The 17,700-nt window shown below is 39.4% G+C and overlaps 1 protein-coding gene across 14 annotated transcripts in view; it reads right to left on the bottom strand.

Annotated features, from left to right (window-relative positions):
- Positions 1-5,972: 5,972 nt before the first annotated feature.
- LOC112225299 (tensin-1) overlaps positions 5,973-17,700 on the bottom strand; it is a 291,328-nt gene continuing 279,600 nt past the window's right edge. For 11 of the 14 annotated variants that reach the window (XM_024389109.2, XM_024389101.2, XM_024389106.2 and 8 more), the window contains 7 exons: positions 13,928-14,005; positions 13,717-13,806; positions 13,565-13,591; positions 12,690-12,858; positions 12,382-12,450; positions 11,059-11,088; positions 5,973-8,871 (listed from right to left, as the gene is read on the bottom strand). In XM_024389109.2, coding sequence (XP_024244877.1) covers positions 8,730-8,871; positions 11,059-11,088; positions 12,382-12,450; positions 12,690-12,858; positions 13,565-13,591; positions 13,717-13,806; positions 13,928-14,005 — 605 coding nt within the window. In that variant the 3' untranslated portion in view covers positions 5,973-8,729. The remainder of the gene's footprint in view (positions 8,872-11,058; positions 11,089-12,381; positions 12,451-12,689; positions 12,859-13,564; positions 13,592-13,716; positions 13,807-13,927; positions 14,006-17,700) is intronic. The other 3 variants (XM_024389102.2, XM_024389105.2, XM_024389107.2) reach the window with 3 other exon arrangements.

Raw genomic sequence — 17,700 nt, 5'->3', positions numbered from 1 at the left:
TACTATGGATATAGATTCCTTTGTACCTGTATCCTCCAGCATCTTCACAAGGTCCTTTGCTGTTGTTCTGGGATTGATTTGCACTTTTCGCACCAAAGTACGGTTATCTTGTGGAGACAGAATGCGTCTTCTTCCTAAGCGGTATGACGGCTGCGAGGTCCCATGGTGTTTATACTTGCGTACTATTGTTTGCACAGATGAACGTGGTACCTTCAGGCATTTGGAAATTGCTCCCAAGGATCAACCAGACTTGTGGAGATCTACAATTGTTTTTCTGAGGTCTTGGCTGATTTCTTTTGATTTTCCAATGATGTCAAGCAAAGAGGCACTGAATTTGAAGGTAGGTCTTGAAATACATCCACAGGTACACCTCAAATTGACTCGAATGATGTTAGCCTATCAGAAGCTTCTGAAGCAATGACATAATTTTCGGGAATTTTCCAAGCTGTTTAAAGGCACAGTCAACTCGGTATATGTAAACTTCTGACCCACTGGAATTGTGAAACAGTGAATTATAAGTGAAATAATTTGTTTGTAAACAATTGTTGGAAAATTACTTGTGTCGTGCACAAAGTAGATGTCCTAACCGACTATAATTTGTTAACAAGAAAGTGTGTGAAAACTTCTGACTTCAACTGTAGATTTAAATTTTAACAATGTTCAAATTTTGAAACTGGAATTAAATTGGAATTACACTGTTTGGACTTTTGGAATTGAATTGGAATTGTAAAAACATTTCATCGTTGGAATGTCATATTTTTACATTTCCCAGTTAATGGAATTAATGCACATATATGTTATTTTTTAATCATTTCAACCTGTATTCATATATTTCCAGCATAGCTAGGGTGTCTGAACAGTGACATTTCTATTCAAATTGGAATTTCTGAAATTGTTGGAGAAGTGGAATTCAGAGGAATTCAGAGGAAGTGAATTATCAATTAATTCAAAGACTGACCTGAAATTTGAATTTAATTCAATTGAATTTCCAGGGAGGGAGAATTGAATTAGAATTACATTTGTTGAATTCATCCCAACCCTGATGTTCACATTGTCAATATACTATACAGGTATATTTTCCCTTTTTTCCAACTCAGGCATTACAAGACAGCATCATATCTCATTTGAATATACAGTACTATCAAATAAAGAATTACTCAATTTTAAAAGACTACATTTGATTTTGTAAACAAATTATATCTCGGTGATTACATTAGTGCTGTTCTCAAATCAAATGTTTTGTAAGTACAGTAAGTAGCCTTGCATGAGCCTTGGTTTGTGCGAGCCCATTCGGCTCATATGAGCAGGAACCTGTTTCTGTAGCAAGAGGCAGCTTGCTACACCCCCTGGACAGAACACTAGTCTTTTGCAGGGTCTTACCCATAATCATTTTCCTTAATAATGCTAAGTGCCAAGCAGGGACGCATCAGACGTTCTATATACGTCTCTCAGAACTGTTATCTGAACTGTACACCATAACGCATCATAAACATGATTTTGCAAGATTAATAATGATTGAAGCCTAGTGAATGTATGAATGAATGCAATCATAGCAAAATGCACTAGACAAACCATGTAAAATGTTTTCTGTCATTATGGAGTCTGGCCCATGAGACCTGCTTGCCTTCTACCGCTTAGGTCTTAAGCCACAGACTTTAAGGTCCAAATCAGCAGTTTTTTTAATCTCAATATCAAATCATTTCTGGGTAACAATTAGGTACTGTGATTGTTTTCATTTTAAACTGAGAAAATAAACAAAAATAGCTTCTTAGCAAAGAGCAATTTCTCAAGCAAGAATTTTGCTAGGACTGTCTGGGTGGGGAGGGGAACAATGAAAAGTAGCTGCTGTTGTCAGAAAGGTTTGGAACTCTCTTTCTTAATAGTCTATTTACTAATTTACTGACTGGTGATGTCACCAGGCAGGCCAAACTCCATCCCAACAAAACAGGCTGACATTTTCAAACAGCTCTTACACTAAAAAGTCATTATCATCATTTTATAAAAATGGACAGTGTTATTCCAACCTCATAGTGTGGAAAAATATATAAAATACAGAAAAATCATGTTTTTGACTGCATTGGGCCTTTAAGGTACTGTGCCTTGGGAAAGTATTCAGATGTCTTGACTTTTTCCACATTTTGATAGGATACAGCCTTCTTATAAAATTGAATAAATCATTTTTTCTCCCTCATCAATCTATACACAATACCCCATAATGACAAAGCAAAGACAGGTTTTTAGAGATATTTGCTAATTTATTAAAAATAAAAAACTTAAATAATACATTTACATAAGTATTCAGACCCTTTACTCAGTACTTTGTTGAAGCAACTTTTGCAACGATTACAGCCTCGAGTCTTCTTGGGTGTGACGCTATAAGCTTGGCACACCTGTATTTTGGGAATTTCTTCCATTCTTTTCTGCAGATCCTCTAAAGATCTGTCAGTTTAGATGGGGAGCGTTGCTGTATAGCTATTTTCAAGTCTCTCCAGAGATGTTTGATTGGGTTCAAGTCAGTTATCTGGCTGGGCCTCTCAAGGACATTCAGAGACTTGTCCCGAAGCCACTCCTGCGTTGTCTTGGCTGTATGCTTAGGGTTGTGGTCCTGTAGGAAGGTGAACCTTCACCCCAGTCTGAGGTCCTGCGCACTCGGGAGCAAGTTTTCATCAAGGATATATCTGTACTTTGTTCCGTTCATCTTTGCCTCGATCCAGACTAGTCTCCCAGTCCCTGCCATTGAAAAACATCCCCACAGCATGATGCTGCCACCACCATGCTTCACTGTAGGGAGGGTTCCAGGTTTCCTCCAGACGTGACACTTAGCATTCAAGCCAAATAGTTCAATCTTGGTTATTTCAGGCCATGTTTCTCATGGTCTGAGAGTCTTTAGGTGCGTTTGGGCAAGCTCTCGTTTGCCTTATAGGAGTGAGGAGTGACTTTTGTCTGGTCACTCTACCATAAAGGCCTGATTGGTGGAGTGCTGCAGAGATGGTTGTCCTTCTGGAAAGTTCTCCCATGTCCACAGAGCAACTCTAGAGCTCTGTCAGAGTGACCATTGGGTTCTTGGTCACCTCCCTGACCAAGACCTTTCTCCCCCGATTGCTCAGTTTGGCCGGGCGGCCAAAGTTTGGAAACACCAAGGTGGTGGTTCCAAACTTGATGGTTCCAAACTTCTTCCATTTCAGAATGATGGAGGCCACTGTGTTCTTGGGGACCTTCAATGCAGAAGAACCTTGTTAGTACCCTTCACCCGATTTGTACTTCGACACAATCCTCGGAGCTCTACGGACAATTCTTTCGACCTCATTGCTTGGTTTTTCTCTGACATGCACTGTCAACTGTGGGACCTTATATAGTCAGGTGGACTCCAGTCAAGTTGTAGAAACATCTCGAGGATGATCAATGGAAACAAGATGAGCTCAATTTCAAGTCTCATATCAAAGGGTCTGAATACTTATGTAAATAAGGTATTTCTGTTTTATATTTTTCCTACATTTTTTTTTACATTTATGCTTTGTTATTATGGCGTATTGTGTCTCAGCTGCTGAGTTGTATTTTTTTTTTAAATCAATTTTATAATAAGGCTGTAATGTACCAAATATGGAAAAAGTCAAGGGGTCTGAATAGTTTCCGGAGGCACTGTATGAACAAAGATTTAATTTAACATAGTCTGCGTTAACATAGGCAGCCCAATTCTGACCTTTTTTCCACTACACACAGACCAGCCTTGGAGGCTGCAGGTGAAACTGCTAGCGTTGAGGCCCACCAGTCGTCAAGGCCTCTAAGTACACGGATCAGCTTGGAAGGAGCCTGCATTGTGTTAATTAGATTCAAAGGTATATTTATCTCACCAGCCAGCCAAGTGTAACTTAGAGCTTGCTCAATGTTTTATAGAAAATAGGTAGCCAAGCAGTTTGTAACTGTTGTAGCTGTGCTTGCTGCATCATGTAGTTAAGATGAAAAACATTAGCCCAAATAGCCAGCCATATGCAACTAGCTACCTAGCTATCTAGCAACCCAAGTTACCTCATTTGAAAAGATAACTAACCAGGAAAGCAGCTAGCTAGTCTAAATATAAGCTTGTATCATTTGGAATTAGTCTCTGCAAATAGTCTTTATCTCAGTGCTTTCGGACGTAAACCTTTTTTCAGCTGCATCAGTTGGGCACCACCGCATAAATGATCTAAACATGGGTCTTGCTGTCCCTCTGTCTGCAATTTGAATTTGATTGGCTGATGGTAAAGAATGGGTGCAAGGCACCTGTACCGCTTGTGCACTGATTCCTGGATGGTAGCTATCAGCTGATTCCTGTGTTTGACCACCCTTACAGAAAAACCACAAAACCACAGGAATGTCTCATCTTATTTTGACGTTAATGTGATAACATGTGTCAACATTTTAAAAGGAACATGAGAAAACATAATCTCATGTGGGATAAATGTGAAAACATAGGGAAGCAACATTTCTAAATGAAAACTTTTCAACTTTCACATTAAACTGCAAATTTGATTTCGACGTGAGTGTTTTTCACATGTGAAAAAGTAGTGTTAACATTATGTATAGCGTAGAGAATTATTGTACCATCTAAACTGCTGTGAAATACATTTTCATTAAGCCAAAATACTGTATTTTCAGCTGTTTGACGCTGGTGTCCAAAACCGAAAGTAAAATACCTAAAATATAAAAATTAAGAATGGGAGCCATAGAAATAGAGTATATAGAACACATATACGACTTCTTATACTTGCTGTCAATGAGAATGACAGATCTATAACTCACATATTTCTTTGTGAATTTGAGCGGCTCGGACAAAAAGTTACATATTGCAGCTTTAACCGCAACATTTCTCCAAGTTTTCACCATCATTGTAAAGTCCTATTTATTTTGTTGCTTTCAAAGTAATTTATTTAATGTGATTAGTGAATGAATTTGTCTGTCCCTCATTTTAAGGTCAAGCCTGTAATGTGAATTGAACTCTCGTTTGAATATGGTAAAACTATACTTTTTTTACATGTCAAAAGTAACATTGAAAATCTAATAGTCAAGTCATAGTGTAAAAGCAGGTGAGCTGGTTCTACTCTTTTTGTAAATGTTCTGGTGTTGTTATGGTGGAAACTAATCGGCCTGAGCATAACACATCAACCCTGTTACCCATATATTTGTAAAGCATTTCTATTTCATTTTTTGTTGTTGTTTTTTGTTGTTGTTGTGAAACTTGCATTCAATTACACACAAAGGGATTTATGACAAACTTTTTTCTGTCAACCCTGTTCATTTATTTGGCACTTAATAGGCACTTACTATAGTACATTTTTGTATGTTAAAATGGGAATGCCCTTTGAACCCTTGTTTTTTTTATTAAGTTGAACATGTGCTCTCTATGACATAATGTCTATTAAACGTGTGCTCTCTATGACAGAATGTCTAGTAAACGTGTGCTCTCTATTACGCGTTTTTAGTTTAGTTTACTCTAATAACCTTGTTGCTGTCTGATTTGAATTTGATTGGCTGATTGGAAAGAATGGGCTGCATGGTATGATGAAGTGACGCGTACGATGTACATATTAGGACATACATCTGATGGGTTCCTGAGTGGCGCAGTGGTCTAAGCCACTGCATGTCATTGCTAGAGGTGCCACTACAGACCCTGGTTCGATTCCAAGCTGTATCACAACCGGCTGTGATTGGGAGCCCTGTAGGGCAGCACACAATTGGCCCAGTGTCGTTAGGGACTGGCTGGGGTAGGCTGTCATTGTAAATAACAATGTGTTCTTAACTGGCTTAGTTAAATAAAAATGTACATAGGTTAAACATAGCTCTTTTGTGGGTCCTATGTAAGCAGTAATCGTGGTCCAGGAGTGTGTGAACAAAGGTCAGAAGTTATTATTACTTTTTCATATGAACAGATATCCTAAATGTGAATAGACATTAGACAAGCACATAACATTCCCAAGGATGCTTTAAACATGGAGTGATTTGTATTACTTTTTAATGTGTTTTTTTTCTTCTCAGAAACAATAAAAGCCATACCGTAAAGCAAATCAAAATACATAAAGGTTCTGTACAGGCATAGTAGCACATTCACACATTTTAAGTCTAGGCGATTTCCTCAAAGTGGGCACACATACATCAAAGGAGACGTCTTACACAATTGGTTTTCGTTGACAAACATTCATTTTGTGGTAGAGGGTGATTTACTCCACAACCATTTATCACAGGTTGATCATACACAAATGCAGAATCTACCATGTTTTTTTGCCACATATATTGTTACAGTTGTGACTATCAACACAATAAATACGATTCAGTTCAAACGGAGGGATTCTCATTGAAGAGGAGTGAATAGTTGAACAAGCAAAGAAGCCACGGGAGAAGACAGTTGAGCTTGAACAGAAAATACCTAGTTGATACAAAACAGTGAGTTAAAAGAAGTGGACTGAACATGCAAACTATTTCTGTGTATTTTGACATGACAGAATCCCATTTATAAGTGCTATGTATTTTTTTTTTTTACTGGAGTATATTTGACCATTGAGTTACGGCTACCCTGCTCCAAACATAATTGAATTGAAGGGCATTCACAAAATAAAAACGGCAAAATATTGCCCTAATATTTGGGCATAAAAGTCTTCCTCATTCAGTAAATGATCATTTAAACTCAGCACTGCCCATTTGAGTATTGCGTGTCTACTAAAGGCCATTGCTGAAATCACAGTTGAAACTCTACAGTAAAAACACAATGGGTAGTCAAAATGTGTTTTACCACATGAGGGCAGTAGGCCCTATATAACAAAATGTGGAATTGCTCAGGAAAATACTTCTGGTGGAGATTTACTAATAAACCTGTGATGTTAGATTGAGGATGTAATCAAGGAAGTAATATTTAGCCTCTAAACCTTCTGAGAACATACACATCAAGTCTGTTTACATGAAGTAGTCATTTCAATCATCTCACTGTTTTGCCAACTACAAATGGGTGTTGATATTTCACATGAAAATATTTGTGTTTAACTCTGACCATTCCATTTTTAGGCTGTTTCATTTGGACATGAGCGTAAAATGTCGTCTCCATTTAGGATGAATCCATGACTTTTGAAACAAAGAACTTTCCTAGCCGCTCTTTCTCCCAACTAACAAAGGACGTTTCCTACAAAGACAAAGTAATGCAGTGGAAAAACATACTCAAAACAACAATGACAAGCTTTAAAATGCATACACTTTACACCATATATATTTTGATGCACTTTTTTTGACTCTTTCAGTAATCTTGATGTAGACTATACAATATATGTATACAAGTAATATGAGTTAACATAGAGCGACAGAGCAAAAAAATAAATATTTTGTTGAAGTTTTATATATATCTATATATGTATATTTATATGTATATAGCTTACTTGTGGGTATGATGTGGGTGTTACAAGTTTGACAGGCTGATGTGTAGGGATAGTGGCCTTTCTCGATCTAGACTAAGATGGTTGCAAGGGTAGAATATCTGCAAACTTCCAAAGGAGAAGAGAGAGAGAGAGCTTGATGCTGTTGCAGTGACAACCTGGGACATAAGCTCTCATTGCCCAAACCCGTCCGCCATTCAAAAATCAGCAGGGAACTCTGTTCTTCCATGATGCTCATACATGCACAGAGAGGAGTGGCAGTTTTTCAATGTTAAACACACAAAGGGTAACCATTCAGCCTAACCAACATTTCTCCATAGAGGGGTGGATTGCAGGTTGGTCTAGAAGTAGGGTAACAGCAGATTTCAGCTACCAAAGATATTATGGGGTTAAAATACCACTGTGTAGGTGAATAGTTGGACTGAACTGGACAAGCTTCTATCCATCCTCCATCCGTTAAACAGAAGAGGGAAAAAGAACAATGGAAGTTGGAGGAGAACAGTGTGTTTGCCCATTACAAATTTGGTCTGTATGTAGAAGGGAGCAGGTATGCTTCTTTCTTTCTCTTTCCATTTTTTATTACAGAAAGCAAAAAACAAAACAAAACAAAAAAACAACATTTCAGGCCCCAAGTCATCCACGCCTTACCCAGAAAGCACTCCGTGATATTTACATTAACTCAACTCACCAGCATGCAAAAATGTCCTGGAATACGCTTTGCGAAGAAGGCAAAGATGCAAACTCTTTAAGAATAACATACATACAGTATCAGTACTTGTATATAGAAAGAACATTTAAATGATTTTTTTTTAATTAATACTTTTTTTTTTTTACAAAATATAATTTCCAACAGACCTTCCGACAGTGGAATAGCCACCCCTGGCTACTTAAAAATCTTTGGTTGACCAGTCCAAACGCCTGATAGCTTAACACTTCTACGTCACACAACCTTACTTCTTCTTCTCTTTTTTTAATGAACCATGCTCACTGACATCATCATTGACATAAATGTATCCTTCCTGTTCTTGTGTTACCCTGCTAGAGAGATCACAATGGCCCCCCAAAGCCAACATCCCACATAGCCACAACCACAAACTGCACTTCCTCTATCCCCCTAGTTAGCGCCACACAGGAGTCCTTCCAAGAAGAACACACACGTGTGTAAACACCACGTGCACTCACAAGTAAAAGACAAGATCAGAAGGAAAGAGGTGACACATAAGATCAGAACAAAATAATACAAACAAAATCCAAAATAGAACATACATTTCCTCCGTGGTTAAAAAGAAAAAAAACTAAGAAAAAAAACAAAACAGGGGTCGTCAAAAGTTCAGCTCATTGTTTCTGCGAGCCGATCATCACCTTGGAAACAAAGTTCACGATAGCGCTGGCGGGCTGATCGGGGTCCATCTCAGCAAAGAGGTGACTGACGTTGTCAGTTGTGCTTCCTTGCTTCCGAGCCACGAACCCAAAGAACCTAAAAAGAGAAGGGAAACTGTCAATGGGTCTCCTCCAATCAGTATCTTCTGTCTGGCTCGTTCTGAGTCTGAGAGGACTGGATTGGTGAAATGAATCTGTAGGACATTATATGAATCATATATGGAAAGTGTGTGTGTGTGCACCAAATGGGTTTGAACCCTGGTTGTCTTCACATCACAAAACTGTGTTAGCCCACTGAGCTAAAGCCTATTACTTCAGGCCTTAGGCAAGTTAACTCATCACTCAAGCATGGTCCACCCACTTCCATTATCATTAATGCTTTTCTGTATACATTTAGAGATATTGTTACGCTCCATTTTTGTTTTTTCCATCTCTATAGTTATGTGGTCAATCTCTAGGGGGTAAAGACACACCATGCCACTGTTATCATTTTTACTTATTTACTGCATTGATGTAACCAGGGCCTGAAACTAACTTTGTAGTCTAGGAGCCAGTGATGTAGCCATATTCTCAGGGTATATTCAACCCACCTTCATCAATTGAGAGAAGATTTTGAGAACTGTCTTAAACTGAATAAGAAGGTACTTTACATACTACGTGCATTTCACATGAACATGCATCTGAAATCAACATTTTGGACCCATAGCCAGTGTTGCTGCTTTACCATCCACTCAGACAGCTTTTGTCTGGAGTACACTACTGGTCAAAAGCTTTAAAACACCTACTCATTCAAGGGTTTTTATTTCATTTTTACTTTTGTCTACATAGAATAGAATAATGGTAAAGACATCAAAACTATGAAATAACACATATAGACTCATGTAGTAAGCAAAAAAGTGTTCAAAATATATTCTTCTTTGCAGCAATTCGACCATGATTCAGGCAGTCTCCTCTGAACAGTTGATCTTGAGATGTGTCTGTTACTTGAACTCTGTGAAGGATTTATATGGGCTGCAATTTCTGAGGCTAGTAACTCTCATGAACTTATCCTCTGCAGCAGAGGTAACTCTGGGTCTTCCATTCCAGTGGCGGTCCTCACGCGAGCCAGTTTCATCATAGCGCTTGATGGTTTTTGCAACTGCACTTGAAGAAACTTTCGAAGTTCTTGAATATTCCCGAATTGACTGACTCTCATGTCTTAAAGTAATGATGGATTGTCATTTCCCTTTGCTTATTTGAGCTGTTCTTGCCATAATATAGACTTGGTATTTTACCAAATTGGGCTATTTTCTGTATAACCTTGTCACAACACAACTGATTGGCAAATTAACTTTTAAGAAAGCACACCTGTTAATTGAAATGCATTCCATGTGACTACCTCATGAAGCTGGTTGAGAGAATGCCAATAGTGTGCAAAGCTGTCATTAAGGCAAAGGGTGGTTATTTGAAGAATCTCAAATATAACATATTTTGATTTAAAAAAAAACTTTTTTTGGTTACTACATGATTTCATAGATATTATTTCATAGTTTTAATGTCTTCACTATTATTCTACAATGTAGAAAACAGTAAAAATAAAGAAAAACCCTGGAATGAGTAGGTGTTCTAAAACTTTTGAACGGTAGTGTATTTTGCTTGCCCTGGCTGTAAACGACAAATGTCTTATATTAATGATTATGATAATGTCATAGTGTTTGTCTACTTGATATACTGCCTTTAAAGACAAAGGAGTTTAATCCAATTGTGCCCTAAGTCTCATAACAGTAAATTCATAGGAACTATGATACCGGAGTTTAAAACTTCAAACCATGACATGTTAAACTCTAAAGGTGTGACTCCCAACGCTTGGTTTTGTTGGCATAACCTGCCCAGTCACCTATCCATCCATCTATTCCTCCTCTCTGAATCATTGGTGTGGTACCTACAACCTTTCTTGTTTCCCCTCATATCATGGCTGAGCTCCAAAATATCGCCTTTCATTTGGCGCAGGTCAAGAACTGATGGTAAGTCTGTCTGAGTGAAATGTTTCTCCCAAAGACCATGGAGGTCAAGCTAAACAACTGATCTACCTATCCCTAGTTCTAACCAGTGAAAACCATCCTCGGACAACTAACTGAATGTATCAAGCACCTCCACCGGTTAGCTAGTTTGCTTAACTTTCTTCAGTGGCAAACGTTGCTCTGTAACTCTCAGTCAAAGTGGTTGGGCTATAAACAGTATATGCAACTACATAAATAAATATACTAGGTTTAGGTGTATGGTACTCAGGTGCATGTATACTTACTTGGCTGTGCCCCCTTCAGGTTTGTTCCACCTGTAGAGAGAGAAATAAACAGTATTCTATCAGGTAACATTTTGTATGATGTATTCATGACATATAATATTATGAGGTCAAAGGCCCCATTCATTTAAAAAAACAGAGATTGCTGCTTTTCGATTACTGCCCGCGTACATGGGTGTGTGTGTGTGTTTGTATGTGTGTGGACAGCATTAGTGTGCTGTAGCTCAGTTTATACAACGGGTGGGTCTAATGATGAATGATGATTTGGTTAAAAGCGCATTCCAGCCAGTGTCTATTCCACAAGTTACCACCGGCTAAATCTATGACATTAAAATGCCTATTTACTCCGTTCCATCTGACGTCCCAATCCACTGTCTCATCAGCCCAGCCAGGCAATTTAGAAACTTGATATCCACTATAAAAAGCATCTAGACATTATCTCACATTTCTTTTAGTTTTCAGCAGCGGGAGATTTGTATAAACCTTGCTGTCTGTATCTCTGACATCTGCAACATTGTTTCAATATTCAAATTCCATCTACAGCTGTCTCGTAGTAATGAAGGTAGGGGTCGGGAGTTGGGACGAGACAGACAGGCAGGCAGCATTTCCCAGCCAGTCAAAATCATGAATCAGCTGGCATCATTTTTATGGATGTATATACAAAGTAATGTCAATTGAAAAAGGTCAAACGAAACGAAGTGTAGCTAGTTTGCAGCTTCAAATTTGAATTTATTGTGAACAACAGTGTCCTGACGAGAGAACACATTTTCCTTGACAGGCGAACTCATTAGCTCATTGTTATGGATGTATCCAAATAAATGTCACTAGAAAACTGCTTAAAACAAATGCAAATGATGCTACTTTGTTGTTATTCTGGCTGCACTGTTTGACGTGTCTGTAAGTTAGCTGTAGTTGGCTAGCTAGCAAGCAAGGTATAAGAACGTTGCCAGACAGTATGGCAATGGAACATTTAATATGAACGACTGGATCTCGTCCATAGATACAGAACAAATAGACTGAACGACTGGGTCATTTGACCATCCGGCTTGGGTAGCAACTATAGATGTGTGTCGGGACGATCTGTGGATGGATGAAATAGTATGAATAATTTCATTGACATATTTTCTTTAAAAACATTATTTTAATCATTACTTGAATATGCTGGTAACCCGTTGCATAAAAGTGATAATGCCATCAAAGCCAGTGTTTTGAGGATATATTGGCATGGTTTGCCAGCCCATAACTTCATCTAGGGCCTAACAACACCCATGCCAATATATCCTCCAAACACCGGCTTCGATTGCATTGTCACTTAAGTAGACTCACTTTCTCTCCTGAGGGTCGATATCACAAAATGTGACAGTGTTGATGGGGTAGTGGCGCCGGAAGAAAAGCCTGTAGGGAAAAACTGTTTCAGCACATTGCAATATAGCAATTCATAGGCTACTGCGTAACTAGCTACTACAACGCAATTTGGATTGAACAGAGGCATAAATTGTAACCCTCGGTCAGAGTGAGCTCTATCTGGAAGTCAGTTTCAAATATGTTTTATTGTTGGGCAGAATTACAAATTCAATATACACTCTTGTGGTTATTCTCTATTTCATACACAAATGCCTGTGCATCCTACTCACTTCCTCTGGTTGTCGGTCAGGGTGATGCCTTGGGCCGACACCTTGAAGTGCACGATGGTGGCGGTGGGCGGGGACACGGCAGCCACAGTCTCCGAGATGGCCTTGGCGACGGCCTGCGGTCCCGTCAGAGACTCCATGTCCACCGAGTTGATGTACAGCACATTGCATGCTGGGAAAAGAAGAGAGAGGTGTAGCCAATCAGAGACAGTGCATTTCACACTGGAAAGAGGCGAGAAGTGATGCCATGGACTGTCTGGTTCTTCAATGATACAACAGATATGGGTTTTGTTGTATTGTTTTCTGTTGTGAAGTGACATGATCAATAGTTTACAATTGTTTCACGTATAGGATTTATCATCTATGCTTATGATCAGAGAAACATGATAGAATCTATTACAAAACTCCATTCATCAGTGTATACTACGTAGCATAGCAGTTTAATGCAAAAAAAGCAATCGTACATTCTTGACAGTTTTCAATGCAGTTAAGGGAATCATTTCATACATGGAGACAAGACATATATCACATTGGTATTAGTGGGTTTATAGGTCTGCACCTCAGCAGATATAAAAATGTAAAAAAGACATCTGTATTTCCATGCAACACATTTCCATTGCTCTAAGGACAGCACATGCATTCTGGGACAAGGCTGGGGAGAAAAAAAAGACATCGGACAGAAAAGCTGGACAGGTGCATTGTTGTTGTCTATTAGATGGAGAAAGAGACAAACACACAGGCGCGCCCACGCACACTCACGCACACTCATGCACAGACTTCTGAGGTAGACATCAGGGATCTGGGCTAGAATGCAGCAGTCAGGGACCAACAGTCACATATCAGGAAGACAAATTCAAACGAAAGGACACAGGGTTTACCATGGGAGTCAGCAGGGGCCCTCTGCCCTATAGTGACACAGAGGTGATGTCACCAGTGGGGGGAGAACAGTGGAATGGTTCAGATTATGTCACAACAAATAAAGTAATTTCGATTATCTTTCTGTTACGTAATGCTCAGCAAAACTGCTTACTGAGATATTGCTTCTTACCGGCTCCTTGTTTGAGGAGTTCAGCTGCTGGGTTGGTTGGTGTGGCAATATCCGGCACATCCTCGTGGATATCTGAAACGCAACACAAGTAGATTCTGCAGAAATTCCTCACACCACATTGTTGTATGTATCCATGTACATATTCATTCAAGAATACACGCACGCACGCACACACACACTCTCCTGGCCTCACCTCTGGTAGGTATGACCAGTTTACAGGGCAGGGCCTGTGGAGTCATGGCGTGCTGGTACACCAGAGCAGACAGACATCCTAGAGAGACACCAACACAAAGAGAGATTAGTATTAGCTGTGCCAACAGGACAAAGATTCTATAAAGATTACATATCCTGATCCAGACATGTAGATCACACACCCTGGACCCACACTTTCACACATACCCCATTCCCACACTCACACACCCATGGTGCATTTCCACTATGGATTTACCCCACTGTTTTACCAAAAAGCCTCATACTTTTGTGTTATTAACTCCTCAGCCCAGCTCCTGGGACTCACTGGGCCATGCTCCTGGGACAGTGGACCTGCTCTGACTTGGTGCCAACGAAAGGCTGTTGGGGCATTTCAGGTGGCATTTACATACAGGTAACAATCGCTAATTGTGAACATGGGTTTATGCCTTCCGACGTTTAACACCTTCCCACAACTGTTTTAATTAAGCAGAGGTTGTTGATTCTGCTCTTCACAAGTCCTCACTCTCAGCCCTGCTATGGAAACACTATTTCCTTAGTATAACATCAGGGTGTATATTGTAACACTTGTGTTACAGTCAAAAATCAGCAACAGTGTCTAATTTAACCCCACATCCCTCCCTTTAGAAAATGATCTGTCACGACGTGGCCCTTTTGAGTAGCTGTTCATGTTAAAAGCATTAGCATAGTTAGCATAGTGTAGTTATCAACTGTATTACAGTGAATCCTCTCTTTGTCTACGAAGCCATCATATCGGCTTATCCCACTAGGGACTTTCAGTGTATTATGTCAGTAACCAATGCTAGGGTTGCTAGGGTTCGTGCAGATATCCAATGATTTGTGACATTCAGAATATGACTGATGAGGTAATAATACATTAATAAGTGATTGTAATCGATAAGATATGAAAATATCTGAAGAATTATATTCTGGAAATTGTAACTCTATAAACAACAGTTTCCTGTGGTGCCCCGACTTCCTAGTTAATTACTATTCCGTGATTCGTTGAATTTCATTGATAATATACAGTCTTCACATTTAATGACGGCAAACGCTACGACAAATTCAATAAGTAGTCTAGAGGATAAGGTTACTTCAAGAGGCCCATTTTTAGACTGATGCTGGCTGACTTGTTAAGTCATCCCTAAATGTGTGCTTGGGCCAGTAGCCATCTTCCTGTGGTTCTCAGTAAGAGGAGTCTAACACACACATGCATACAGTATTTCATATCTAGATTTGACACTGTGAAAATTGCCTTCATTTAACAACAGCTCAGATGTGGGAGGGAAGGTCGCTAGCTACCAGCTCTGGGTTCAAATACTATTTGAAATAACTGGCACTGCAGGCAGGCAAATGAAAATGTATTTTAAAGATTTCAAATAGTATTTGTACCCTGGTCTGGAGCTAGCTAGTCTCCCCCGCACCTTCTCAAGATGATCTTACACAAGGCTCCTGTAGCCGCATGCTTTGCAGCTTACGTAGTACGCCACCCAGCCCTATGTTATCATACTTTTTTTGATCTTGCTATCATCCTTTTGCACCCGAAGGATGGGGGGAAAAAAGCCTTGTCCCTTATGCTGATAACTCCTTCCAGCCCCTCATTTATACACATGCAGTGGTGTAAAATACTTTAAAGTACTATTTAAGTATTTTTGTGGGGTATCTGTCCTTTACTATTTTATTTTTTTGGCAACTTTTACTTCACTACATTCCTAAAAACAATACTGTACTTTTTACTCCATACATTTTCCCTGACACCCAAAAGTACATTTTGACAGGAAAATGGTCCAATTCACACACTTATCAAGAGAACATCCCTGGTCTTCCCTACTGCCTCTGACCTGGTGGACTCACTTAACACAAATGCTTCGTTTGTAAATGATGTCTGAGTGTTGTAGTTTGCCCGTGGATATCCGTCAATAAAAAACAAGAACATTGTGCGTTCTGGTTTGCTTAATATAAGGAATTTGAAATGATTTATACTTTCACTTTTGATACTTACAGTGGGGCAAAAAAGTATTTAGTCAGCCACCAATTGTGCAAGTTCTCCCACTTCAAAAGATGAGAGAGGCCTGTAATTTCCATCATAGGTACACTTCAACTATGACAGACAAAATGAGAAAAGAAATCCAGAAAATCACATTGTAGGATTTTTTGTGAATTTATTTGCAAATTATGGTGGAAAATAAGTATTTGGTCACCTACAAACAAGCAAGATTTCTGGCTCTCACAGACCTGTAACAACTTCTTTAAGAGGCTCCTCTGTCCTCCACTCGTTACCTGTATTAATGGCACCTGTTTGAACTTGTTATCAATATAAAAGACACCTGCCCACAACCTCAAACAGTCACACTCCAAACTCCACTATGGCCAAAACCAAAGAGCTGTCAAAGGACACCAGAAACAAAATTGTAGACCTGCACCAGGCTGGGAAGACTGAATCTGCAATAGGTAAGCAGCTTGGTTTGAAGAAATCAACTGTGGGAGCAATTATTGGGAAATGGAAGACATACAAGACCACTGATAATCTCCTTCGATCTGGGGCTCCACGCAAGATCTCACCCCGTGGGGTCAATATGATCACAAGAACGGTAAGCAAAAATCCCACAACCACACACACGGGGGGACCTAGTGAATGACCTGCAGAGAGCTGGGACCAAAGTAACAAAGCCTACCATCAGCAAGGGCATTGAAGATGAAACGTGGCTGGGTCTTTCAGCATGACAATGATCCCAAACACACCGCCCGGGCAACGAAGGAGTGGCTGCGTAAGAAGTATTTCAAGGTCCTGGAGTGGCCTAGCCAGTCTCCAGATCTCAACCCCATAGAAAATCTTTGGAGTGAGTTGAAAGTCCGTGTTGCCCAGCAACAGCCCCAAAACATCACTGCTCTAGAGGAGATCTGCATGGAGGAATGGGCCAAAATACCAGCAACAGTGTGTGAAAACCTTGTGAAGACTTGCAGAAAACATTTGACCTCTGTCATTGCCAACAAATGTATATAACAAAGTATTGAGATAAACTTTAGTTATTGACCAAATACTTATTTTCCACCATAATTTGCAAATAAATTCATTAAAAATCCTACAATGTGATTTTCTGGATTTTTTTTCTCATTTTGTCTGTCATAGTTCAAGTGTACATATGATGAAAATTACAGGCCTCATATTTTTAAGTTGGAGAACTTGCACAATTGGTGGCTGACTAAATACTTTTTTGCCCCACTGTAAGTACATTTGAGCAATTCCATTTACTTTTGATACATAAGTATACTTAAAGCCAAATACTTTTAGACTTTTACTCAAGTATTTTACTGGGTGACTTTCCCATTTACTTGAGTCATTTTCTATTACGGTATCTTTACTTTTACTCAAGTATGACATTTGAGTACGTTTTCCACCACTGTACACATGCAAACACACACATACACACACACACACACACACACACACACACACACACGGAATGTGGTCTGCGGATTAAATTAGAGGGGGATACATTTGAACCATACTAAATTACTTTAACTGATCCCATACTATAATTAGGATTACACATGATGGGCTGGGAGAATGGATACTCTTTCAAAGGCTGGGACACGGGGAGCACAGAGGGGATCAGAGTCATTAGACCAACACAGCCAAGAGTAAGAGTTAGTCACCCCAACCACATCATGAACCTCATGTCTGGAGCGCACTCCTCCCCCGTTACACAATCTGAGAAACAAGCCATGTTGTTGTCAGAAGGACCGGTTCTGATA

The sequence above is a fragment of the Oncorhynchus tshawytscha genome, linkage group LG26, assembly GCF_018296145.1.
Source record: "Oncorhynchus tshawytscha isolate Ot180627B linkage group LG26, Otsh_v2.0, whole genome shotgun sequence".
NCBI classification, from domain to species: domain Eukaryota; kingdom Metazoa; phylum Chordata; class Actinopteri; order Salmoniformes; family Salmonidae; genus Oncorhynchus; species Oncorhynchus tshawytscha.
The sequence above is the reverse complement of the archived record's forward strand: the minus strand, read 5'-3'. Positions and strand labels throughout refer to the sequence as shown.